The 24,617-nt window shown below is 40.4% G+C and overlaps 2 protein-coding genes across 3 annotated transcripts in view; one reads left to right on the top strand and one right to left on the bottom strand.

The window, feature by feature from the left end:
- dusp19a (dual specificity phosphatase 19a) overlaps positions 1 to 546 on the bottom strand; it is a 21,064-nt gene extending 20,518 nt beyond the window's left edge. For both annotated transcript variants that reach the window (XM_028591751.1, XM_028591750.1), the window contains exon 1: positions 127 to 546. The gene's annotated coding sequence lies outside the window, so the exon portion shown is untranslated. The remainder of the gene's footprint in view (positions 1 to 126) is intronic.
- frzb (frizzled related protein) overlaps positions 1 to 20,501 on the top strand; it is a 20,513-nt gene extending 12 nt beyond the window's left edge. Inside the window, exons 1-8 of the mRNA XM_028591749.1 lie at positions 1 to 424; positions 10,508 to 10,756; positions 13,735 to 13,770; positions 13,976 to 14,038; positions 15,274 to 15,339; positions 17,660 to 17,864; positions 19,535 to 19,598; positions 19,873 to 20,501. The exon at positions 1 to 424 is cut by the window's left edge and continues 12 nt beyond it. Of these exons, the coding sequence (XP_028447550.1) occupies positions 217 to 424; positions 10,508 to 10,756; positions 13,735 to 13,770; positions 13,976 to 14,038; positions 15,274 to 15,339; positions 17,660 to 17,864; positions 19,535 to 19,598; positions 19,873 to 19,917 (936 nt within the window). The 5' untranslated portion in view covers positions 1 to 216 and the 3' untranslated portion in view covers positions 19,918 to 20,501. The remainder of the gene's footprint in view (positions 425 to 10,507; positions 10,757 to 13,734; positions 13,771 to 13,975; positions 14,039 to 15,273; positions 15,340 to 17,659; positions 17,865 to 19,534; positions 19,599 to 19,872) is intronic.
- The last annotated feature ends 4,116 nt before the right edge of the window (positions 20,502 to 24,617 follow it).

Consider the following 24,617-nt stretch of genomic DNA (forward strand, 5'->3'; position numbering starts at 1 on the left):
AAAGTCTGAATAAGAAAGCAGCTCCTCCCGCTTCCTCGAGCTGCCTGCAGACCGGACCGCAGCAGCGGCACAAAAAGCACTCAGCAATCAGCAGCAAACTCACGTCCTTATTCGGATTTAACTCACCGTGAGCGGCCGAGACTTCCCCGGAGCACCGACGGCGCTGCCGTGACTCCACTGTAGGCTACCCCTCTCTGAACCGACCGAGCGACCGACATGCTCTCCCCAGGACTCTCCGTGTCTCTGCTGGCCGTGTCCTGCGCTCTGTGGCCGGCTTCGGCGGTCCGCGCTGCGTCCTGTGAGTCGGTGCGTATCCCGCTGTGCCGGTCCATGCCGTGGAACATGACCAAGATGCCGAACCACCTCCACCACAGCACGCAGGACAATGCGGTGCTGGCCATTGAGCAGTTTGAAGGGCTGCTGGGTGAGTTAGGCTAGAAGTCTGGTCACTAATTATCCCGCCAATTAACTCTTTAGTGCACTAATCAACTGACTGACCCCTACAGACAGCTCAAACGCTTTGTTGCACTTTATGTGAGTTTAGTACGGAAGAGGATTTGGGCCAATGTGAAAAAATATATTCGAGTCCTGAGAATAAAGTCAGAATTATGACTTTAATCCTCTGAAGTTTGATGCCATTTAAATAAAGTCAGATTTTTTTTTTTTTAACTTCTTTTTATTGAGAAATATAAATTATAAACAGAGCCACATCAGTACAGGTAAATTAGTTTTTTAAAGTCAGAATTATGACTTTAATCCTCTGAAGTTTGAGGGCATTTTCTCGATTTTTACATATCTTCTTAACACCTTTTTTAAGGGTATTTGCTAGATGTCTGGCCACTAATTAACTGACTGACACCTACACAGACAACTCAAATGCTTTGTTGCATTTAATGTGAGTTTAGTACGGAAGAGGATTAGGGTCAATGTGAAAAATATATTTGAATTCTGAAAATTTAATCTCAGAATTCTCACTTTAACACTGAGGTTTTAAGAGTATCTGCTCTATTTTTACATATTTTCCTAACACCTTTTGTAAGGGTATTTTGCTAGAAGTCAGTCAGCTGACTGACACCTACACAGAGCTTTGTTGCACTTTTATGAGTTTAGTACGGAGGAGGATTTGGGCCAATGCGAAAAATATATTTGAGTTCTGAAAATAAAATAAACTTTAATCTCAGAATTAAGACTTCAAACTCAGCACTCAAATGTCTTTTTCACATTTGGCCCTAATCCCCTTCCGTAGTGTTTAGCATTCAGATTATGTGAATTTATTTTACCATTTCACCACCGTGCACAACGTGCAGCCTGACGTTTACATTTAAGGATATTTTATAACTTTCTTTTGTTTGGTTGACATTTTTGTTTTAAATCTTTAGACAACCGTATAGCCTATTCGTGATGTTTTAGTGGTATTTGTTTAACATAAATAATGCTTTTAAAGGGTGTATTTTACCCGTTGTTTAAAACTCCTTTTAATAGCGTAATTAACAAATTAACTGACTGACACCTACACAGACAACTTAAGTTTGGCTCAAACTCTTTGTTGCACGTTGTGTGAGTTTAGTACGGAAAGGGGTTAGGACCAATGTGCCACTTTAATCTCAAAATTTTGTCTTTAACCCTCTGAGGTCTAAGAGCATTTTCTCAATTTTTTTTACACCTTTTCTTAACACCTTTTAAGGGTATTTGCTAGAAGTCTGGTCATTAATTAACCTGCTAATTATACACCAGTAAATACCAAACAAAACCGAGCAAGATCGCCCCTCCCCCCATGTTTCCGTAACTGTCATGACTAACTGACAAACTGTCAACACCCCACCCCCTCCCCCAACCATCTTGTCGGTGATTGGCTGGAAGGGGTTTGTTGTATTTTGGTGCACAGCCTGTGCCCCTATAGTGTTTGTTTGACGTTTACGACCCCTGTGTTGTCACCCGAGACTGGACTTTTTCACAGTGTTTTCAGGGGGCAGGTAGCTAGCGGATCAAGGAGAGATGCCTACATTTTCAGATAAAAATGAAATTGCGCTGAAACCATGCAGGAACTCATAGTGCACCTGTTAATGGACTCATTAACTGACTGACACCAACACAAACGACTCAATTTTCTGCATTCTGGCATAGGAGTGAAAAAACGCTCCTGGGTTGTTTGCATTTCTTTAAACCAATCACAATGGTCTTGGGTGGCGCTAAGCTCCAGACGCAGCAACGATGGTTCTGCTAAATAGTCTCAGGAAGGAACTTGGTGGGACATTTGCACCCCGCAAAAAAAACCCGCCACATACAATGTTAAATGAAGTTAACTGTTGACACAATACAGTAACGTGAGCTATTTAAATTAGCTGATACATGGTTAAACCTCATTAGATCTTACCAGTGTATCTCCGTGTGTACTTGGTCCACAACAATCCCAACCCAAAACGTCCCAGTTAGAGAGGAAATGACTTAAACATATTCTTTATAAATATTTACAGTCATTCCCTGAAAGAACCAAGCAGGCCCGCCTTGTTGCATAATACAAATTTTCTTCAAAACTTGCCAAGTTTGTTGTTGTTTCCTAAAGAGAAGGGAGTTTGAGAACGGCAACACCCAGAGAGCAGAAGGCAGGGGCATCCAGCGGAAGGCAATTATCCTGGAAAAGATGCTGTTGATCCAGACTAGTTCCTCTTTAAATCCAACCTTTTAAATGCTGCAAGCCCCACAAACTGAATTCACATCCCTTTTATTAGTTGAGGTAGAAATCTTAGAGACAAAAAGTTGGACGAATAAAAGTACTTTCTCAGAATTAGAGCCAGACGATATATCGGTGGGCCGATATATCGCCAACAATACCTAATATCGGCCGATAATATCGGCCGATAATATCGGCCGATATTAGGTATTGTTGGCGTTGCATAGTTTGTCCACCGGAGGGCGCTCTGCAGCGTCACTGTTGGCAACAGTCTAATTTTCATATCTTAAGTTTGTATTTTTATACATTTTATTTATCAGAACTTTAATATATTTTGATGTTCTGTTGTGACAATAAAACAAGTTTATTTTTATACTGCATTATCATATTATTTTAGTGAGGACTCCTAAATAACAACAAATAACTAATGTTAGGGAAATCTGTTCATGTTTTGTGACGCTTTTCTGGATTATTTTTTTTTAAATGCATATCGGCCGATATATCGGAATATCGGATTTTGAAATCGCCAAATATTTGTATCGATATCGGCCTTAAAAATCCTTTATCGGTCGGGCTCGACTCAGAATCCAGGTGGTTGGCAGCGGCTGCGGCTTCTCGTTCTCCTGTTTCATATCTACAGGAGGAATAAAACCAGTTTGCAGAGCTGGATCTGGTCTGAACTCTTCTGACTGAGCGACAGGAAACCTTAAAACCAGTTCACTCCGAGATCATGGGAACATTGTTGTGGAAACCCTTCGTTCTAATGAGTTTACTCAAGAAGGGAAAAGATCGTTGGCTCCTGTAACAGCAGTCCGTGATAAAGCGGCCATATTTTGAATGAGTTGGTCAGAGTTACAGCCCACTGTTGGTTTCTGGTTTGACTGTAGATCCAACACGGTCAGACCACAAATCACTCTCCTGGGGAACTACTACTGTATAGTAGTCTCGCATTGCCAGACCTTCCTCCACAGCCCTGCAGAGGAGGGTCTGGCTAGTCAACACAGCATTCCTGGGATGGGAGAAAAACATAGTCTGGTTTATTGGCATTTCTTTAAACAAGTGGTTCTCAAACTTCTTTCAATAATGTACCCCTTTTGAATTGTTTCTTTAAGCCGAGTACCCCCTGACCAGCTGTAGATCATTTTTGGTAGGAAAAAAAAAAGTCTATATAAAGAGGAACAGTACAGCGCTGTCAGCGATAGATTTACTAAACAACAGCCTTGGACCTGGAAAACATTTAAATGCTGATGAGAAAAGGAGACAAAAGCTGTTAAAAAGACAAAACCTCGGGAAAAGACAGTAGAAGGAAGGAAGTAAGACACAAATAGGTCTCAAAAACTTCAAAAACAGTGACATAACTTTCGAAAAAAGCGAAAGAAAGAAACTGGAGGACAGTAGAAGGAAGGAAGGCGAGAATAGGTTCAAAGAAGGTGAAACAAATGTCACATTTTTGAAAAACATAAAGAGGAACAATGTTCTGGACAACAGCCTTGTAACTGAAAAAACTTTTGCCAAAAATATTCCGCAACCCCTGCAGTTCTTCAAAGTACCCCTAGGGGGACACATACCCCCGTTTGAGAACATGTGGACGTTCAAAAGTAGTTTTTAGTCGTGTGACAGAAAACTGGACAGATAGTCTAGCTAGCTGTCTGGATTTACCCTGCAGAGATCTGAGGAGCAGTTAACCATAGTCCTCACAAATCCACCGGAGGTTAGAACCCCAACACAGAGACAGAGGAAGGGGACGGGACATCCGGTTGAACGAGGGACAGCCAGCGGAATTTCCTGCGGCAACGGAGCAACCCCAGAAGTGGAACATCGTCGATATAAACTACTAATTGGGGAACAGATGCATATAGGGTTTTTTTTCAGTCCACCGAGACATATTTACACATTCATACTGCCAGTCATCAATGACGGAGGGAGCACGAATAAAAAGGCATATGGGAATGCGTGAGCGCGAGATCCATAAATATGCAAGAAAAATATTTATAATAAGAAGTGATTAAAGACGATAAAATACGATTTAAAAAGAGACAAGATAAAATAATAAAATCGGTAAAGTGCAGAGTGTATTGCACATAAGACATTCCCTCCAGAAAAACGCGATTATGCGATCACATAATTCAATGCATCCCAAATCACCCAAAGTCCGCATATTTATGTGGGGGGGCATTTTTTTCAAATACGCTGCACTTTTGGTGCATAAATTGCCGATTTCCGTGCAAAATATGCGGGGCTTGTATGATTTCATAATCCCCACATTTTCGTTGCAAAAAAATCCCATAATATATCTTAGCAGAAAGTAAAAAAATGTTGCGTTTACTTCACACAAGCCACTTTCCCCTGTTGCCATGGGAACGTTATGAAGTGACGTTATGAAGTGACGTTATGAAGTGACGTTATGAAATGACGTGACCATCATCGAAGGGGGAATCACTTTTTCTATTTTTCATCAAACTGCAATTTTTGCAAGTTCCCGCAATTTCATCGCATAAAATTGCTTGAATATCCCGCATATTCCATCGCATTTTTGCCCGCAACAATCACAAAAAAACTCTCTGTTTTTCTGGAAGGACTGATACCAAATTACAATCCACTCTTTTTAAACCCATAGAACCAATATTAGGTTTGTGCAAAATGCATTTAAATAAATACATTTACTCCACGTTCAGCAGCCTCAGGGCAGAGGGAGTGAACTAGTTGGAGTAATGGCCAGTGTTCCTGGGAGGCAGAGGAGGCATTAGTGTAAACTCACAGGACAAAACATGGTAGGGGTCAACTCTTCAGGGCCAATTCCGATTGTTAATGTAACCGATACGGTATTCGTTTGCAGTAAGAATCAAAATTAACATTTCGTCACTTTTGGCGACGCTTTTGTCTCTTTTTCTGAAGTTTTTGTCGCTTTTTTCTGAAGTTTTTGCAGCTTTTTTGATGTTTTTGTCGCTTTTTTTAAAGTTTTTGCCGCTTTTTTCTGAAGTTTTTGTCGCTTTTTTATGAAGTTCTTGCTGCTTTTTTGATATTTTTGTCACTTTTTCTGAAATTTTTGCCACTTTTTTGATATTTTTGTTGCTTTTTTTGAAGTTTTTGTTGCTTTTTTCTGAAGTTCTTGCTGCTTTTTTGAAGTTTTTGTCGCTTTTTCCAACCCTTTCTTGGAATGTTACAAACTCCAACACAAACGTTTGTTGAACCCTCTGAGGTTTAAAGGCCCAGACACACCGACGGCCGATTATTGGCTAGGTGTGTCAGGGCCTTAAGGGCATTTCTAGATGTCTTCTTGAATTATCCTTTTAAAGGTTATCTGTATAGAACTGATCCCCGTGTGTTTCATATCAAAATGTTCAGAACAAACTCCACTTTCTGTTTAGTGACGCCCAAAATTGTTCCAGACCAAAGTATAATGAGATCATTTGGCCCTAAAGCTGAAATATTTCTCAAATCTCTTGTGAAAACATACCTCCACTCAATTGTTTTAAGCAACTAATAAAACTGAAGCTTTGAACATAATACACAGTAAAAAAACTTTCTGAAGTTGCAACGTGCTAACAGTTTGTCTGCAGACTGCTTACAGAGCTGTAGGGGGCAATTAACTTCATTTGATAACAGTCACATAAAACCGAAACATATAAGCCAAATATCAACCACGATAATCAGCCAGGTCGATAATTGGTCGATCCCTAAAATATGTTCATGATTAGAAATATTTTTCACTTTTTTGGAGAAACCGTTTCTCCCAGAGAGAGTTTCAATCATTTCAAAGAACATTTCAGTCACTCAAATTAGTGACAGGAAGAATGTTAAAAAGCAAACCTATCAGATGAATGGGATTTGGGTCACTTTTGCCTACAGTCTGAACACAGACACAGCGGTGCTTTGAGCTAAATGCTAGCATCAGCATGCTAAAATGCTCCCAATGTCAATGCTATAAGGATGCACTGGACCCCCGTGACCATTCAAGTTTAGGTTGGTACAGTTAACCCCTCCTGTTGTCCTCGGGTCAAAATTGACCCGTTTTCAAAATCTCAATACCAGAAATATGGGTTTCTTATTAACCATATTACCCAAAAATAAGTACAATTACTGATCATTACTGTCTTAGAATTTTGAGCGTTTTATTTAATTTTATAGCATTTGAAAAAATAAATTAAATGGTTTAAACGGTATCCTGACTAAACTTGGACATACTTTACACCAGTCTCTGATTATCCATCAACCTACGTTCCTCTAATATTAGTCAAAATGATTCCTAATTTCAGCTTTTTTAACTGAGGTATTAACTTCATATACAACAATGAATTCCAAAACTAAGAAACTATAGTGTTTAGAAGTTGGTGTTAGTGGTAGTGGAAGTGAAAAAAAATTTGTTAAACGTTGAAAAAAACTGTCAATAAAAGGGACAAAAATGTCAGAAAAATGGTCAAAGTCATCGGAAAAAAAACGTAAAAAAAAAAATTGTTTTGCCCCGAGAGGACACTGTGGGTGGGAAGACCACATAAGGGTTAAGCCAATGAGTAATTTAGTTTAGCTGGCAAAAGGTGAGCATCGCGTGACATCGACCGTTCAGTTTAGACACCAAAAGCACTAGTTGGGATTAGAAAAAAAGATTTTGGGTTAGGTCTGTGTCATTGCAATAGTAAGTAGGGCTTACGAGTTACAGTGCATTGTACCAATATGTACATATTGTTCATGAGATAAGCCACTCACGGTATTATGAAATCAATAAAAAGGTGGAGTGAGTTTTGTAGTATACATGCAATAAGATTCAGATGAATAAGACATGTATCAAAGCCTTTTAGTCCAGTAACATTTCAGTATTTAACGGACTGGAACTGGTGAAACCTTTCTCTCTTTTTTTTTTTTTTCCCAGTTCTTTGTGTTTTCTCTTCCTCCTCGACACTCCAGCTGATACCGAATATCACAACCTGTGTGTGTTTTAGATAAGTTGAGCTAATAACGCTGCTCTGCAAACCTTCACGTTCTGTACGTACACCGTCTCCGTCTGTAAACTGTCAAATGTTGCTGGAGTTTTTTCTTTAGTTTTTTTCAGTCTCCTGTTTTCCCCAGTTTCACTTTCTTTGTCTTGATGTCTCTCTCTGCCGTGAATCTCTCTCTCTGTGAATTTAGGAGAAATCTACAGGCACAAATAGACAAAGTTTAGTAAAATAAATGTTTTCTTTCCTCTAGTCTGAAAGAAGACGTGCTGGGGAACATAAACAGCCCAAAATCTCTAAATTCAACCATGCATGACAACATGTTTTTTACATATTAAGGCTATGTTCACACTCTGCGTATATATATTTTTTTAAGCTGCCAGAGTCTGTTTTACGTTATAATACTGCGGAGTAAACCGTGTTTTCAAAAAGGTCCGGAGCGCTTTTTTAAACGCCAGCACCAACTTCTTTTTTATAGTTATATAGTTGTACGGTATGACCGGGTGCTCCCTGTACAGGGAACTCACTTTGTTTTATCTAACGTTAGCATTAGCACCTCTCTCTCTGTTCTTTTTCTAGCTCGCTCCACCGCTTTGTTTATCTAACGTTAGCACCGCTCTCTCTCTCTCTCTCTCTCTCTCTCTCTCTCTCTCTCTGTTCTTTCTCTAGCTCGCTCCACTACTTTGTTTATCTAACGTTAGTATTAGCACCTCTCTCTCTGTTCTTTTTCTACCTCGCTTTGGTGCTTTGTTTATCTAATGTTAGCACCTCTCTCTCTCTCTCTCTCTCTCTCTCTCTCTGTTCTTTTCTTTCTCTCGCTCCACCACTTTGTTTTATCTAACGTTAGCACCGCTCCACATAGTGCTCTAGCTAGGTTACTATAGCAGTAGCTGTTGTCTTTGCAACAAAAGACACTGTCAGCTGCTTTTTGGAACCAAAACGCTGCCAGCTTTTCTATTTTTTTTTTTTTTTTTTTACTACAAAAGCGCGCTAGTCAACTTTTTCTTGTCAAAAAAAGACGCCAAGTGTGATCACAGCCTGAGAAAGTTACATTCTTATGTATGCTTTTCTTTTGTTTTCCCCTGTGAATAACTTTTCAAGTATCATTGTGCATTTCATGAAGAAATTAAAAAATGCAGCTACAAAATATACACTGCAGTTTTGTAGTCGAGTCACCAACTGACAAGTCTGAGTCAGGTCTTGAGTCCCCAATGTTAAGTCACCAAAGAGTCAGAGTCGAGTCACCATTACCTGAGGTCAAGTCACGAGTCCAGAGAATAGCAAATTCCACTGTTGATTACACATACTAGTAGTCAGAAACTTTATCCAACTTCTGAGTCCTATTTCATGAATCCCAGTCGAGTCACAAGTCCAGAGAATAGCATCTCGAGTCCAGGACTCGAGTACTCCATCACTGATTCACATATATGATGCAGTGAGTTAGCTAACTGAACTAACTTTGAATAGCACTTTTTGCGTGATGTAAACATCTCAAACTTTGTAGCACAGACCCATTTTAAATGTCCTAAACAGTAAAAAAAAAAAAAAAGATTAAAATTTAAAGGCATGTAGACAACCTCATTAACTGCTGTGACATTTCACGATGCATGCACATCGGTCTTCGATAAATACATTTAAGCTTTTGGCTGAAGTCAGAGTTAAGCTGAGGTCAGAGGAGTGGAGAGAAAGTGGAAAGGCAATGCCATAAAAATGTCCCTAATGAATGACCTGCAGGCCAAAACGCTGGAAGCAGTTTCAGGTCACAAGTTCACAACTATTTCTGTGACTCGGTTGTGAAGCTGTGCAGCCAAACCTCAGTCCTACCGCTCTGCAATCCTGTTCCCAGTGTCGAACCTGTGTCTGGTCCCGTCCTGAGTGAAACCAACAGCATGACGTGGCAGTCACTATCAGGCCCGGAGAAATAAAATGGATAGAAAGGCCATTTCCATTCAGCAGTGGCCATTTTTATCTGTACCATTGTCGTTGTAACATATAAACTTCCGATAATAAGCCGACTTCCCGGCAAGTCGCAGAGCAGAGGTTTTGCAGTAACGGACAAACGAGCAGCGGAGTAGTAACGTTACAAGCTAGCAACGTTAGCATGCCGCTGACCCAACGTTAGCAGTCCAATGACCCACTGCCGCTGGGTCTAACGTTAGTGGTCCTCTGACCCACTGCTGCTGGGTCTAACGTTAGTGGTCTGACCCACTGCTGCTGGGTCTAACGTTAGTGGTCTGACCCACTGCTGCTGGGTCTAACGTTAGTGGTCCTCTGACCCACTGCTGCTGGGTCTAACGTTAGTGGTCCGCTGACCCACTGCTGCTGGGTCTAACGTTAGTGGTCCTCTGACCCACTGCTGCTGGGTCTAACGTTAGTGGTCCTCTGACCCACTGCTGCTGGGTCTAACGTTAGTGGTCCTCTGATCCACTGCTGCTGGGTCTAACGTTAGTGGTCCGCTGACCCACTGCTGCTGGGTCTAATGTTAGTGGTCCTCTGACCCACTGCTGCTGGGTCTAACGTTAGTGGTCTGCTGACCCACTGCTGCTGGGTCTAACATTAGTGGTCCTCTGACCCCCTGCTGCTGGGTCTAACGTTAGTGGTCCTCTGACCCCCTGCTGCTGGGTCTAACGTTAGTGGTCCGCTATAACGGTGTCTTTACAGATTGAATAAATCATCACAATTCAATGAAGGCAGTGAAGAGATCATTTATTTTACTTGTAAAGAGCGTTGCAGGGAACCACACACGTTCTTTTTTTTTGACAACTTGGTTGAAAGAAAATGGATCAAATTTGACCCGGGGACAACAGGACGGTTAAAGCGACTCAACCCATATATTATAGATATTCTCACCGATTGAGAATAATATACCATTAACACTCCTGTCTGTTTTCTCCTGCCTGTTCAGGTACCGGCTGCAGTTCGGATTTGCTCTTCTTCCTGTGTGCCATGTACGCTCCCATCTGCACCATCGACTTCCAGCACGAGCCCATCAAACCGTGCAAGGCGGTGTGCGAGCGGGCAAAGAACGGCTGCGAGCCGGTGATGAAGCGCTACAACCACAGCTGGCCCGACAGCCTGGCCTGCAGCGAGCTGCCGCTGTACGACCGCGGAGTCTGCATATCACCGGAGGCCATCGTCAAGGCAGAGGGACCAGGTATCACTACGCCATTTGGATTACTATCATCTTTTAGTATATGTATGACTGAGATTTGTATTCCAGGGCAGCGGAGGGTCAAAAACATGTGAACTGCTTTGTACAAGAGGGCGGAAAAGCAGAGACATGGCTAAGAGAAAGTGAAAATGTAGAAAAAGGAAATGTAATAATGTAATATAAACCAGGGGAGCCAGGGGATGTTTTTTATCAGGTTTCTTCTCTCAGCAGTTTTTTTTCTGCTCCTTCCCAAACAGATAGCGTGACTCATTTCCCCTCCGACTTCACTCCCACTGACTTTCTCAAAGAGCTCCTTTATACAGACGGCCCACTCCTTTTTACACTCAATAAAACCCTCACTGTCCTCCGCTTCTTTAAACAGGTCCTGGAACCTGCAAGTCCTGAAAAAAGCCCTCATCTCAATCCCCCTTGACCTCCATAACGATACACCCACGTATCTCCCTGAGTGGCCGCGGCTCAGCTGGGTTTGGGGATTTTCCCTCGGTGTGATTTGTTGATTTGCTGAGGCTCAGCCACGGTTTGAACGCTCCCATGTCATTCCAGGGGTTTTCAGCAGCCAGTAGCCAGCCCCCAGTCCGAAAGTTGCTGTTGCCAAAGTTTGTCTCCGGTTGGAACCCGAAATCTAAAGCAGCCACAGACATTTTGTCTTCATTCACTGCTAGCTGTTGCATTTAAAGACAAAAATGAAACCAACGAGAAGTAACCTTTCACCTGGTGGGAACGGGTGAAGCATAAACAAGACTAGAGCCATGTTTGTATTCATGTATTTTTATGTTAAACATCAGTTCATTTCAAAATGACCGTTGACTTTTTGGTTCATGCACCGTGTCAAGTAGAGCTGCAAAGATTAATCGATTATTTGTCAACTCTTAAATTAATCACCAACTATTTTGATTATCGATTAGTCGGTTTGAGTAATTTTTTAAGACAAAAGTAAAAAAATTCTGATTCCAGCTTGTTAAATGTGAACATTTTCTAGTTTCTTCTCTCCTCTGTGACAGTAAACTGAATATATTTGAGTTGTGGACAAAAGAAGACTTTTGAGGACGTCATCTTGGGCTTTTTGGGAAACACAGATTTAAAAAAAACTTTACATTTTAGAGACCAAACTACTAATCAAATAATCAACAGATGAATCGAAATGGAAATAATCGTTAGTTGCAGCCCTACTGTCAAGTCCTGTGTCATTTGACTCATCCAACACCCCAAATCTGCCTTCTGATGATGGATGTATCGTACTTTGTCACCTTACTTCCTCGTTTGCTCTCTCGATAACTACTACAGGCACAAGTTTGCCGCCTAACAAGAAACGCAATTGTTGGGTATTGTTTAGATCTGCACAATAGACACAGTCGTGTTTCAATTTCAATTTTGCAGTCACTACCCAAAGCTCACAACCATGGGGGAGGATATCAAATTAACCCTGGCAGTCCTGTACAGAATTCCCATTACCAATAATAACGCTGCTCTAATTCATTCACCTGCCAAACTTGCGTTCCAGCCAAGACCCGAAGACACTTGAACTCCTTCACTTGCTCCAACAACAGTTAAATCAAGGATGTCAAACTCTAAGAGCCACACTGGAAAAGGAGAATCACATCAAGGGCCTGACGTGTAGTTTATGATTTAACCCCTTGACGCCTGAATTTATTCACAATTATATAAACAAAATATTATGTGTGTTTCTGGCTCCAAGCTGATGCTAAATTAAGTTGAGATTGTTAATTTGTCTATAGCATATGGAATAGATATAAATTTAGGTATGATGCAAATTAGCTACAACAGGCATTATGGTAAAATTCTTTACAAAATGGTAAAATTAATAAAACACATAGTAGATTTTATTCATGTCACAAAGTTGTTAGAACTTCTAAACTGTAAATTACAAATACATGGATCTTGACAACAGCAAGAAAGAAAACACTCTCCTACTCCCTAACATGGACAGTAGTTTCTTTAGGGTTAGGGGTAGGGTTAGGTTTAGGGGTAGGATTAGGTTTAGGGGTAGGATTAGTGTAGGGGTAGGGTTAGGGTTAGGGTTAATTTCGCTTACGTGAACCGGATGTATCTCCCACTCCGACCGGTCCTACGAGAAACCAGTGCATGCAAAAGGTTCCTAGGTATGTATCGCATGTAAACAAACCGGCATTGGGGGGAATACACACGCTATCTCGCCTGCAGTCGGAATGGAAGGGGTTTGATGCAAATTAGCGACAGTCGGCGTTAAGGGGTTAAAATATTTTTGACTGTATTATTGCATGTCTAATATATAGCTTTCTCACTTAGTTTGGTCGACATAAAGCCCTAACAAAGCAAAAAACGTTCCTTAGTCTTCGTAAAATTCAGCAAATCAAGCAAAAACAATGATTACATTTTTAAAAGCTGCTACCACACAGCCGACTCACAACAACCCGTTTCACAGCCTGAATATGAAATCTCTGTTTGTCTGGGAATTTCGAAGTCTCAAAGTCAGCAAATCTGCCAAAATCCTGCTTCGAGTGTCGCGTAATTGCAGGTGGGGGCCAACATTTTTGGTCCGCGCGCCTTGAGTTTGACACATATAGAATATTTGTCGTAAGTGCCAAACATCTATGAGGTAATGTATGCATAAATAAATAGATAAATAAAGAATGCTACTACTGCATACATATTAATGCTAAAAACACATAGACACACCCATGCAGGCATCCACATTTAAAAATTGCTCATAGCTCTATTGACGTAGATAAGTGGTGGGAACTATACTTTAGCAGCACTATTCAATGCACTTATGGCTGTTGTGTAGTCTGTTTGTTCTCTGTTTTGTGTATAGTTGTGTATTCTGTCAACCACATTTCACATTGCGGCTGTAATGAACACAGCAGCCTCTAAGGGACACTATAGAGGGTCTGGTTAAAACCGCAAGGTGGTTCAACATTTGCTATTCTTTGCCACTGACCAGCGCCTCTCTGTCTCTGTAGATCCATACTACCAGGACCCAGTCAGGTGTAACCCAGGTGAGGCTGACCTTTGAACATCCTCTCTAGCTTGTTGTGTGAGCGGTTTGCTTAGATGTTAGGTTGATTTTTCATCATAAACAGCATTTTGGGTGAATACAACTGACATACCACTTCAGAGAAACTGTGTGTTTCTCATTAGCGTGCACATGAACACAAACCGGTTTAACCAATTTGCCTTTTTCTGGGTTTGATCCTCTGACAGAATCCAGTCCAGACTTCCCAATGGACTCCAACAACCTTCACTGCAGCACAGTACCAAATGGAGGTAACCTGTCGGTTTACTGGTTACGGCTAGAAAGGGATACAGCTGCGGCATTTACCCGAGAAACGGACAGTTAAGTTAAGGGACCAAAACCATCGATCGTGGTTTGGATTAAAACACTCCTGAGGAATGAACACGCGTTTCTTGGGTGAAAGTATTAAAATTACATTAGATTTTGCATAGTCTATATTGACGAAGTGCCACTTCTGGGATTGCTATATATGCTATATATATATATATATATATATATATATATATATACACTATTTACATAAATTAAGACATTTAAATGCAGAAAAGGCACAAATTGTTGCAGAAAGTTTCACCAGAATGCAGGAAATTAAGCGTTTGATGCTCAAAAAATTCCTGTGGGATGACCACCAGACACCCCATTTATAATTCGTCACCCATTATTTTAAAAACAAGCGTTTTTTGCTAGATATGTGGAGTTCTCACGCTAACCCTAACGCTCGTAATTCCTAATCATGGGACTCTTTCCAATGTTTAGGATTCGCCCCATATAATGTGAACACAACGTGACAAATTCAGTCTGGAAATGTGGACATTCAAAGAGCCTGTGTGGTGGAAGTTTTCCTTGAAGCAGCAGCGTTAGTGATATTCATAATAAAATCAAAACGAATAACGACCGTTTGAGAATTAAACCAAAGTTTGGTCTTTTGAGTATTTATTTACATTTGCAAATGGAGAAAACAGTTTCAAAGGTACACGCAGCACAACTGAAAATGTCTTTCTAACCTAAAATCTAAACATCCAAACATCATATAGTGAAGAAACTCTGTTAAGCCACCCCTCTAAATGTATCTTTTAGTATGGCCATAGTTGAAGAGAGGACATCATTAACAGTCACACCATTGTCTCACCTTCCCCTCTGCTCCTGTTCTTTTCATTAGCCTAAACAACAGTTTATGTCAGGAGGCAGAAGGAGACACGGTTTGTGGCCTTCTCGACTTCGTCTGCTAAAAAGTCAACAACGTGAGAAGGTTCAAACTAGTAGAACAAAATAATTCTACTGGGCTATAGTTCACGGTTGCCAACTATTTCACTTGGAGCCTTTTGAATCTACACATGAAGAAGCTAAATCTTGTGGCGTTATAAAACAATCATTAAACCAATGGTTAATATCATTAAACAAATGGTTAAAATAAAATTTGCCACCACACCTGAACACAGTTTCTGTCTGTCTGGTTTTCACCCACTTTGTGTTTGTGTGTCTGTAGATCGCTGTAAGTGTCAGAAAGTCAATCTGAATTTGACAACCTACAAGGAGAAGAACTACAACTACGGTGAGTCATCTGGGACTTTCACTCTGTTTTAGAATTGATCAGTAATTATATGAGATGATAAAATAAGTTTGATGTGAGCATTGACTCCTTCCCCGTAGTTTATCCCAATGAGGTGTGTGTGTGTGTGTGTGTGTGTGTGTGTGTGTGTGTGTGTGTGTGTGTGTGTGTCTGTGTGTGTCTGTGTGTGTCTGTGTGTGTCTGTGTGTTCTTGTTTAACTTCATTCGTGGGATCCAAAAACCAGAAGTCCAATAACTTGTGGGGTCCCAACAACTTTGTGGGGCCAAAATGCTGGAGCCCCCAAGTTTTAAGGGCTGTTTGAGGCTTAAGACATGGTTGTAGGATTAGGGATAGAATTAGGTTATGGTTAGGGTGAGGGTAAGGGTTAAAGGAATATGCCACCGTTTGTTGAAATAGTTCTTATCATCCCTGGCGAGCCAATCAGGGATGAGTCTTCCCCTATCATCCTGCAAAAAAACCTAACTGCTGCCTAACCCTAGTGTCTTCCATGCAGCACTGCCTGGAAGACAACGTTGGGGGCTTAAAACACCAAACACCATAAAAAATGGCTAATCAACTAGTCGACAAAGACCAAAACGACCGACTTATCGACTAAGAGGGGGCAGCTCTTAATACTTTTGTAACCTTGTTATGGTGTGCTTCCTGATTAAAAGGTTTAAACCTTTTTAGGTTTTGACGTGAGAAAGTGGTCTGAGCATCGCACCTGACAGCCAATCATGGACGAGGTTCTTTTTTAGTATCACGAAACTCTTGAGCGGATTCTTTCTCTCTGACTTGTTTTTCCTCCTCTTCGTGTAAAAGGAAAAATTTTGGTTACTTAGATTAAATTAGACTCACTGAAGCTAAATGCCCAGAAAGGCTTTTCCACATGATTACAGAGCGCACACAGGCTTTTTTTTTTTTGGCAAATCCATCAGAGATTTCCATGTGGACTTCTTGAGCTTGCTAATGCCTCTGGCCACAGAATCCAATTGGGGTAGATTTTAGATTTTCTTTTTTTTTTTTTCAGTCAGCCATCATTAAAAACAAGAGCTCACTTTCAAAATATTCAGATATAATTACAACGGAGGAGTTCAGTGAAGCGTGGTGGCACGTCAGAGTGCACAACAAGGTGGTCTTTATAAGTTGACAGCTGGTGCTCTCTCTTTGCTAATTAACACTGGTTTTACAGTCAAATCCAACACTGCTACACCACTCTGGTACTAGTCTCTCATTGCCAGACCTTCCTCCGCAGGGCTGTGGAGGAAGGTCTGGCAATGAGAGACTAGTACCAGAGTGGTGGATATCTGGGGGCCAGAGACAATTGAAATAATTTCTCCAGGTTTTATTCTTAAAACCAAGAGTTTAGAAAACCTGCCCTGCGTGTGCAGTGTCCAATGTGTCCATGTGTGCTCGTCCTTGTGTGTTTTGACATGCTTTCAGACTTAAGACTTAAGAAATTCTTAGTCGACTAACACTCATAAGAGTTTGTCTACTTATCGATTAGTTTATTTAATCGGCAGATATGTGCGCTTCAAGTGGTCGTCAAGACTAGAAAACTGGAATATAAATCTGTAAAACTGAGTTCCTCCACAAAGAATTCTGCAAAAGCACCGTTTTGGTTCTTGTGTTTACTAGAAATGTGTTCCAAAGTTTCTTGGAAATAAGTCATTCAGGATGAAAACCCATTAAAAAAAAATCACCAAAGAATTCTGACTGGACCAAGACCAAAACGACTAAAGATGGGGCGTTTTTTTTTTTCCCTCGAAAAATATATTTTAATCTCAAGAGACTTCTGGTTAAATAAAGTAGAGATGTTCCGATACCATTTTTTGCTTTCCGATACCTGAACGTGTGTATCAGCCATAACCGATCTGATACCAGTGTGTCATATGTATTTTATTTGAAAGGTTATTTTTGAGCTCTTCCACCTTTAATTGATAGGACTGCTAGGTGAGAGAGAGAGAAGACATGCAGGAAATCGTCACAAGTCGGATTTGAACCCTGGATATAAATAAACCATAAACCTCTCTGTTTAACCCGGCCACGTATTTATTTTTTTAACAGCTGTATACTACTATCTCTGTATGGATGTGATATGATGTATAACCGCTGTATACTACTATCCCTGTATGGATGTGATATGATGCTAAATTACGTGGTATCTGATCGGTGCATTAAACTCCAGTCCTGGCCGATACCAATACCAGCATTTTAGGCTGGATCGGAGAGTTTTCCGATCCAGGTATCGGAACATCTCTTAAATAAAGGCTGAAAAAATAAATGAATGGATGAATGCATGGTGTTGCCTGTGTCCTCCAGTGATCCGAGCCAGGGTGAGGGAGGTGAGGAACCGCGGTCTGGAGCCCTCAGCGGTGGTGGAGGTGAAGGAGGTGTTCAAGTCTTCGCTGGTCAACATTCCCAACGAGACGCAGACGCTCTACTACTCGTCCTCCTGCCTGTGTCCTCCTCTGACTCCTGGAGCGGATTTCCTCATCATGGGCTACGAGAACGAGGAGACGTCCAGGTAAAAAGTGCTGTCTGGCGCCTTTTTTTTTTTTTTTTTTTTTTACTTTAATTTTGAGGGTTTTTTTTAAGTGTTTGAACCTTTTTTTTTTAACACTTTTCTCTCTACATACTACTCTCTACTGTTGTCTCTCTACATACTACTCTCTACTGTTGTCTCTCTACATACTACTCTCTACTGTTGTCTCTCTACATACTACTCTCTACTGCTGTCTCTCTACATACTACTCTCTACTGTTGTCTCTCTACATACTACTCTCTACTGTTGTCTCTCTACATACTACTCTCTACTGCTGTCTCTCTACATACTACTCTCTACTGTTGTCTCTCTACATACTACTCTCTACTGCTGTCTCTCTACATACTACTCTCTACTGCTGTCTCTCTACATACTACTCTCTACTGTTGTCTCTCTACATACTACTCTCTACTGTTGTCTCTCTACATACTACTCTCTACTGTTGTCTCTCTACATACTACTCTCTACTGTTGTCTATCTACATACTACTCTCTACTGTTGTCTCTCTACATACTACTCTCTACCGTTGTCTCTCTACATGCTACTCTCTACTGTTGTCTCTCTACATACTACTCTCTACTGTTGTCTCTCTACATGCTACTCTCTACTGTTGTCTCTCTACATACTACTCTCTACTGCTGTCTCTCTACATACTACTCTCTACTGCTGTCTCTCTACATACTACTCTCTACCGTTGTCTCTCTTAACATTGCGTCATCTTACGCCAGCCGTTGCGTCCCGTACAGACGCTGAAGAGGGATTTTTGCGTCGGGATCGGACGCTGAGTAGTGTTAATTTTGTCACCTATTTTTAATTTAGTCTTAGTCTTGTGCCAAAATATTTTGTTAGTCAAGTTTTAGTGTACTAAAAGTCTCGTCATTTTAGTATAGTTTTAGTCAAAAGAGAACTCAAGGTATCTTAGTCAAGTTTTAGTCGACCAAAAGTCTCGCCATTTTAGTCAAGTTTTAGTCAAAACATTTTAGTCTTTTTTTTTTTTTTTTTTTTTTAAATAAATTATTTCTGATAACCATTTCAGTCAAATAGTTATAAAAATAAATAAATGCTATAAAGTTATATAAATATTGAGCCTCTTCTTTATTTCACCAGTAAACGACAAAAACAACCACTGCATGGGAAAGGGATATTTTACAATAAAATAAATGCAGCACAAAACTTGCGAGGCGTATTTCAAGTGAACGCAACATGTGTTGTTTTTCAGACAACTACAACTGCAGCTGCAGACTGTCGTACGTCTCGTGTTGGAAATAGAGACAAACCTTTACACCGTTTAGCTGTCAGCATTTTAACTGTTAAATCCAACTGCTAGCTAACGGTATGCTAACGTTACCTGCTGCCAAGTGTAATGGTTAACTAGCTAACGGTATGCTAACGTTACCTGCTGCCAAGTGTAGTGTTAACTAGCTAACGGTATGCTAACGTTACCTGCTGCCAAGTCTTAGTCAGCGTTTTTGGACATTGGTGCAGTCTCGTCATCGTCTCGTCTTTGTCATGGAAAAGAGAGAGAGAGAGAGAGAGAGAGAGAGAGAGAGAGAGAGAGAGAGAGGCAGACTAAGGTTTCATAACCTTGTTAGCTAGAGTCCCTTTCACTATGAAACCCTGTGGGAAACCTCACTCTGTATTTGTGGTTGCAGGTTACTCCTGATTGACAACTCCATTGCTCAAAGGTGGAGGGATAAAATGCGCAAGAAGGTCAAGGTGCGACACACACACACACACACACACACACAGGTGGAGGCTTTTTAAGTTGATACTGAATTGTACTGTAACTGTATTAAATGCATCCTGTTGCATCAGCTTAACGTTAACATTTGAATGGAAATTTGGGTATAAAATGATACATTGTAAGTAGTTAGTTTTGCACTAAACTTGCCATTTTGTTCAACCATTTAATCCCAGGTTTTATTTTACATCTATGGTTTAGGTGACAGATCATTCACTTCACTTTCTGTCTGTCTGTCTGTCTGTCCAGAAATGGCAAGGGAGCTCGCGGAGGAGAAACCAACGTCGCCACTGAGATGTGTGTGCGTGCGTGCGTGTGTGTGTGTGTGTGTGTGTCTGTGTGTGTCTCTGTGTGTGTCTGAGTGTGTGTAGATATTGCACTATCACAGGCTGTTGTAGCTGAATGTAGTTCATCTCTTCATCTATCAGACTGTTTGGAGTCTGATTTTTGTCATTTATTTTCTTTGCACAAACATTATTTAGCGTGTGTGTGTGTGTGTGTGTGTGTGTGTGCGTGTGCGTGTGCATGTGCATGTGTGTGTACACACCTAAAGCACTCAAAGACAAGAGAGGGGGTGGAGCTTCAAAGCTGTAGTACTAAACCCTACGCACAGCCATACAGTATGTACATGACACTTTTTTTGGAACAAATGTTTTCTTTTAAGTGGCAGCCATGTTGGCTCCACAGCTCCTCTCCATGGTAACAGTCTCCTATAATCCCAGATGTTGGCCATGTGACCTGTAAACGATGTTTAATTGAGGACATTTAAACGACACAAAAGCCATTTGGACTTGGACATTTTGGACTACGACAGATCTGTAGCGATGACCTTAACTCCAATGAATGAACTCTGCCAAAAAAGGAAAGAATAATATTCACAGCAACAAGAGCAAGAAGACCATCTACAACAAGAACAACTGCAACAGCCGCAGCAGAATGTGGGCAAACGGAGAGTTTACTTCTTCAGTATTGTTGGATGCAGAGTCGTCTTAGATTGTACAGATGTACTTAGGGAAATATATAGAGACAGAGAGCATTAAAGTCCCACCCCCACCGGAGGGGGGGACAACTCTCCACTCTCCATTGACTTGTATTGAGTGAAGGTTTCCACCTCGTTAATTACGTTTGCTAGCAACCAACAGAAACATGCCTAAAAGCTGCTGTGTGGTGATCTCAACTACCAACAGGGTAAATAACCCAGAACTTAAGTTTTTATAAGCTGCCGACCTGAAAAACTGAGCTTAAATGAAGACAAGAGTGGAAACAGACATGAGGAATCAGCAGAGAGAACGGTGAGACACTAAGCTAACGATATGTCCGACGTTAAGTGTGTTAGCTTAACTTAGAGACGTATAGTTAGCTTAAAACTGACATTTAGATATTTGACTCTGTAACAAAATGCTTTAGCTTAACTTACAGACATATGGTTAGCCTAAAACTAACATTTAGATATTTGACTCTGTAACAAAATGCTTTAGCTTAACTTACAGACATATGGTTAGCCTAAAACTAACATTTAGATATTTGACTCTGTAACAATATGCTTTAGCTTAACTTACAGACATATAGTTAGCCTAAAACTAACCTTTGGATATTTGACTTGGTAACAAAATGCTTTAGCTTAACTTACAGACATATTGTTAGCCTAAAACTAACCTTTGGATATTTGACTTGGTAACAAAATGCTTTAGCTTAACTTACAGACATATCGTTAGCCTAAAACTAACCTTTGGATATTTGACTTGGTAACAAAATGCATGCTGCAAACGTAACCTCGGACATAACGTTAGATCACAACACAGCAGCTTTTAGGCATGTTTCTGTTGTTTGTTAGCAGAGGAAATTGACGAGGACGAAAACCTTCACACAACACAAGTGGGTGGGCGTGGCTTTCAGAGTATGACGCAATGTGCTCTGTCTCTATGTTCTGAGTATGGAGTGTGCTACTTTTTTTTTGTGTTTGGTTACGATCAATTATTAAGTTGGTTTATTTCAAAACCAATAAAAAGTGATTCTGGAATATGAAACAAACTTTTTTAAAACATTTTTAAATTCCATTTAAAAAAAAATAATTTAAAGCTATAGTGCTCCTCAGCTGCTAGTAGCCAAGGAGGACACGAAGGATTAAAAACAACATGATGGACTCTTCAGAAGAGGTCATTTTCTGCGCGGGAAAGTGGCCGGACGCCACAATCAATGATAGTCTTAATTAGCTTTGTAGCAACTCATTTGGCAACGGCTTGAACGTAACTGACGTTCATTAATATCAAAAAGTTACGCGCTATAGCTTTTAAGAACAGAATAAGAAAAGGGATTACCGATTGAAAAATTGAATCTTTTAAATGCTAATTTTATGAAGTCACAATGGCACACTCCAGGCTCCCGATCATTTGTTTGTTTGCCTTGGTTGGACCAGGTTGATCAAGTCATGTCACGTATAGAGTTATGTTTCGAGGGGAAGTAAAATTGTGCACGTTAAACCATTACCGAGACACAGCTTGTTTGATTTGATGCATTTCCTGTTGGATGTTGGGGAGCGCTGTAGCGGGGATGGATAAGGCGCAGTCACATTATTCTTCAGACCTACGAATATTTGCTCCATCCCAAATTCATTTCTGTTGAAACCTGTATGAAGAATTTAAGTTTCAGTGCGATGTTCAGCAAAGTTCCCCTTTTTTGTTCAACGTCGATTGTGCGGTCAGCCAATACAAACCCTGATGTTTGGAAATAGAGATGTTATTACTCACCACGATTAGTGCTGTCGTGGTTTTGACTGAAGTAAATCAACACATGAACACGTGATGGAGGCGTGTGGATAAAGAGATGCCACGACAGCGATCATTCAGTTCAGGGAGTTTACTGAATTCGTTCCTTCCAACCAAATTGCCCGAAAATAACATGGATGCATGGTTTCAAACTTTCTTTTTGGATTTTATAGCATTTGAAAATAATGCTCAAGTATTCAAAACAGTATCCTGACTAAAATTTGACATTCTGTGGTTCACTTAACATCCTCCGATTGCAAATATCAGTCAAAAATAATTCATAATTTCAGCTTTTTTTTTAGACTCAATAATCCAAAACTCCAAAAACGCGCGCTAGAAATAGGGACCGACGCCTATTTTTCACGCGACATGCAAGCGTTTCCAGGCAAAATAAAATAAGAAAAGATGTTTATATGTCATTTAGACACAAATATATATTAATAAATGACATGTTGATGTTTGAAAGTCTGAAGGTTTTGATATAAATGTAATTTAAAAAAAAAAAATATTTTCAATTTTGCCGTCAATACTGCCGACGTTGTCTTTGCTGTAATCACATCAGTATATATTTATGTTTAACATGGTATTTCATTTTATCAATGGGAAACATCCATGTGTGCCGCGTCAGACACCTTTCTTGTGTGTAAAGACGTAGAAAACGCCACGCAGCCGCCACGCAACAGAAACGCCACGCTCACACCACGCAGGCAGCGTGTAGCCGGCCTTAGACATACATCACTATCCTAACTGAAAGCTTATAGTGTTGCCTTTTACAAAATATCATACTGACATAATCATGAACTAACTGACCTTTAACAAACTACTATTCATTAACTTATTCAATCAAAATCACTTATTTATCTCGATTTACATAAACCAATAAACGATAACGGACTGTTAATGTTTGAAAGTATAAAAAAAAATGCGTAGTAATCAGCACACAAACCACTTGCTTTTGTCTCTTTTTGTGGTGCAGGGAACCGCCCCGAACATTCATTTCCAAAGAAAAAAGGGAAAAATTCCTGCACACACTGCACCGCATCTGGTTTATTTAGGACACGTACGCATGTAGACAAAGGTTGATGAAGGTTCTTGTGAACGCAAGACGTCAACAACTGATAAACCAGATGTGAAAAGCGTGTGTGCTGGAATTTTCTTTTTTTTCTTTGGAAACGTTTGAAAGTGTACCCAGCATTGTTGGCAAGCATCGAGCAAGGGGAATGAACACAATGAAGTCCCTGGTGCCGACCCGCCTTTGCGCAACCTTACTTTAAAATACAATTTGGATTGTTCTTGTCCATCAGACTCCGTTAGAAAGAAAACAGGATAGACAATCATAAAAAAATATTGGAAAGGCATTTTTATGCAGCACACATGTTGACTTCTTTTGAAAGTAATAGGTTTTCTATTGTTCTTGTCCAGCAGACTGTCAGGAAGAAACTAAGATTAGACATTCATATTAGATACAAGGTTAGTTAAAAGGCTTTTCTATGCAGCAGACATGTTGACATATCATAGTATGAAAAACTTACTGTCCCAGTAAGTCATGACAGAAACTGAAGCAGCTGAATGGGAATTCAACCATCATTCATTTCAATATTTACACTTGTGCTTTTCCTACTGTGAGATGTCAAAATGTCCCCTATGAGAAAGGCCTCGTAGCAAGTTCTTTTTTTGTTCTTCTTGTTTCATTGTGACTTACTGCTGTCTGAACACAGCCTCTGCTCTCATTATCACACGCTAACTGTTCATGTACACACACTAACCCTCAATAGTACACTACTTTTATCAGTAAACTATACTAACACGCCGATATTTTTGAACTCTGGACTTTTAACAGCAGTTTGAACCAATAAAACTGAATTTAGACAACGTTCAAGTTGAAGTGTGTTGGTGTTTGTGTCGAAGTCTCACTGGCCCTCATTTATCAACCTGACGGAGAAACCAGCGCCGACACGAGCGCAGAAATCATCTTACGTCAGGCTCCGCGTGTGATTCTATCTGTATCACACCAATTCATTCAGGAGAGACTTTGTTGGAGATATGCAAAGATTTATTGTACATATGCATAATAGGAAATGTACAATCTTTGGAAATTAATTCAATTCAATTTATAGTATCAAATCATAACAAGAGTTATCTTCGAGACACTTTACAGATAGAGTAGGTCTAGACCACACTCTATAATTTACAAAGACCCAACAATTACAGTAATTCCCCCAAGAGCAA

Source organism: Perca flavescens, chromosome 11, assembly GCF_004354835.1.
Source record: "Perca flavescens isolate YP-PL-M2 chromosome 11, PFLA_1.0, whole genome shotgun sequence".
NCBI classification, from domain to species: domain Eukaryota; kingdom Metazoa; phylum Chordata; class Actinopteri; order Perciformes; family Percidae; genus Perca; species Perca flavescens.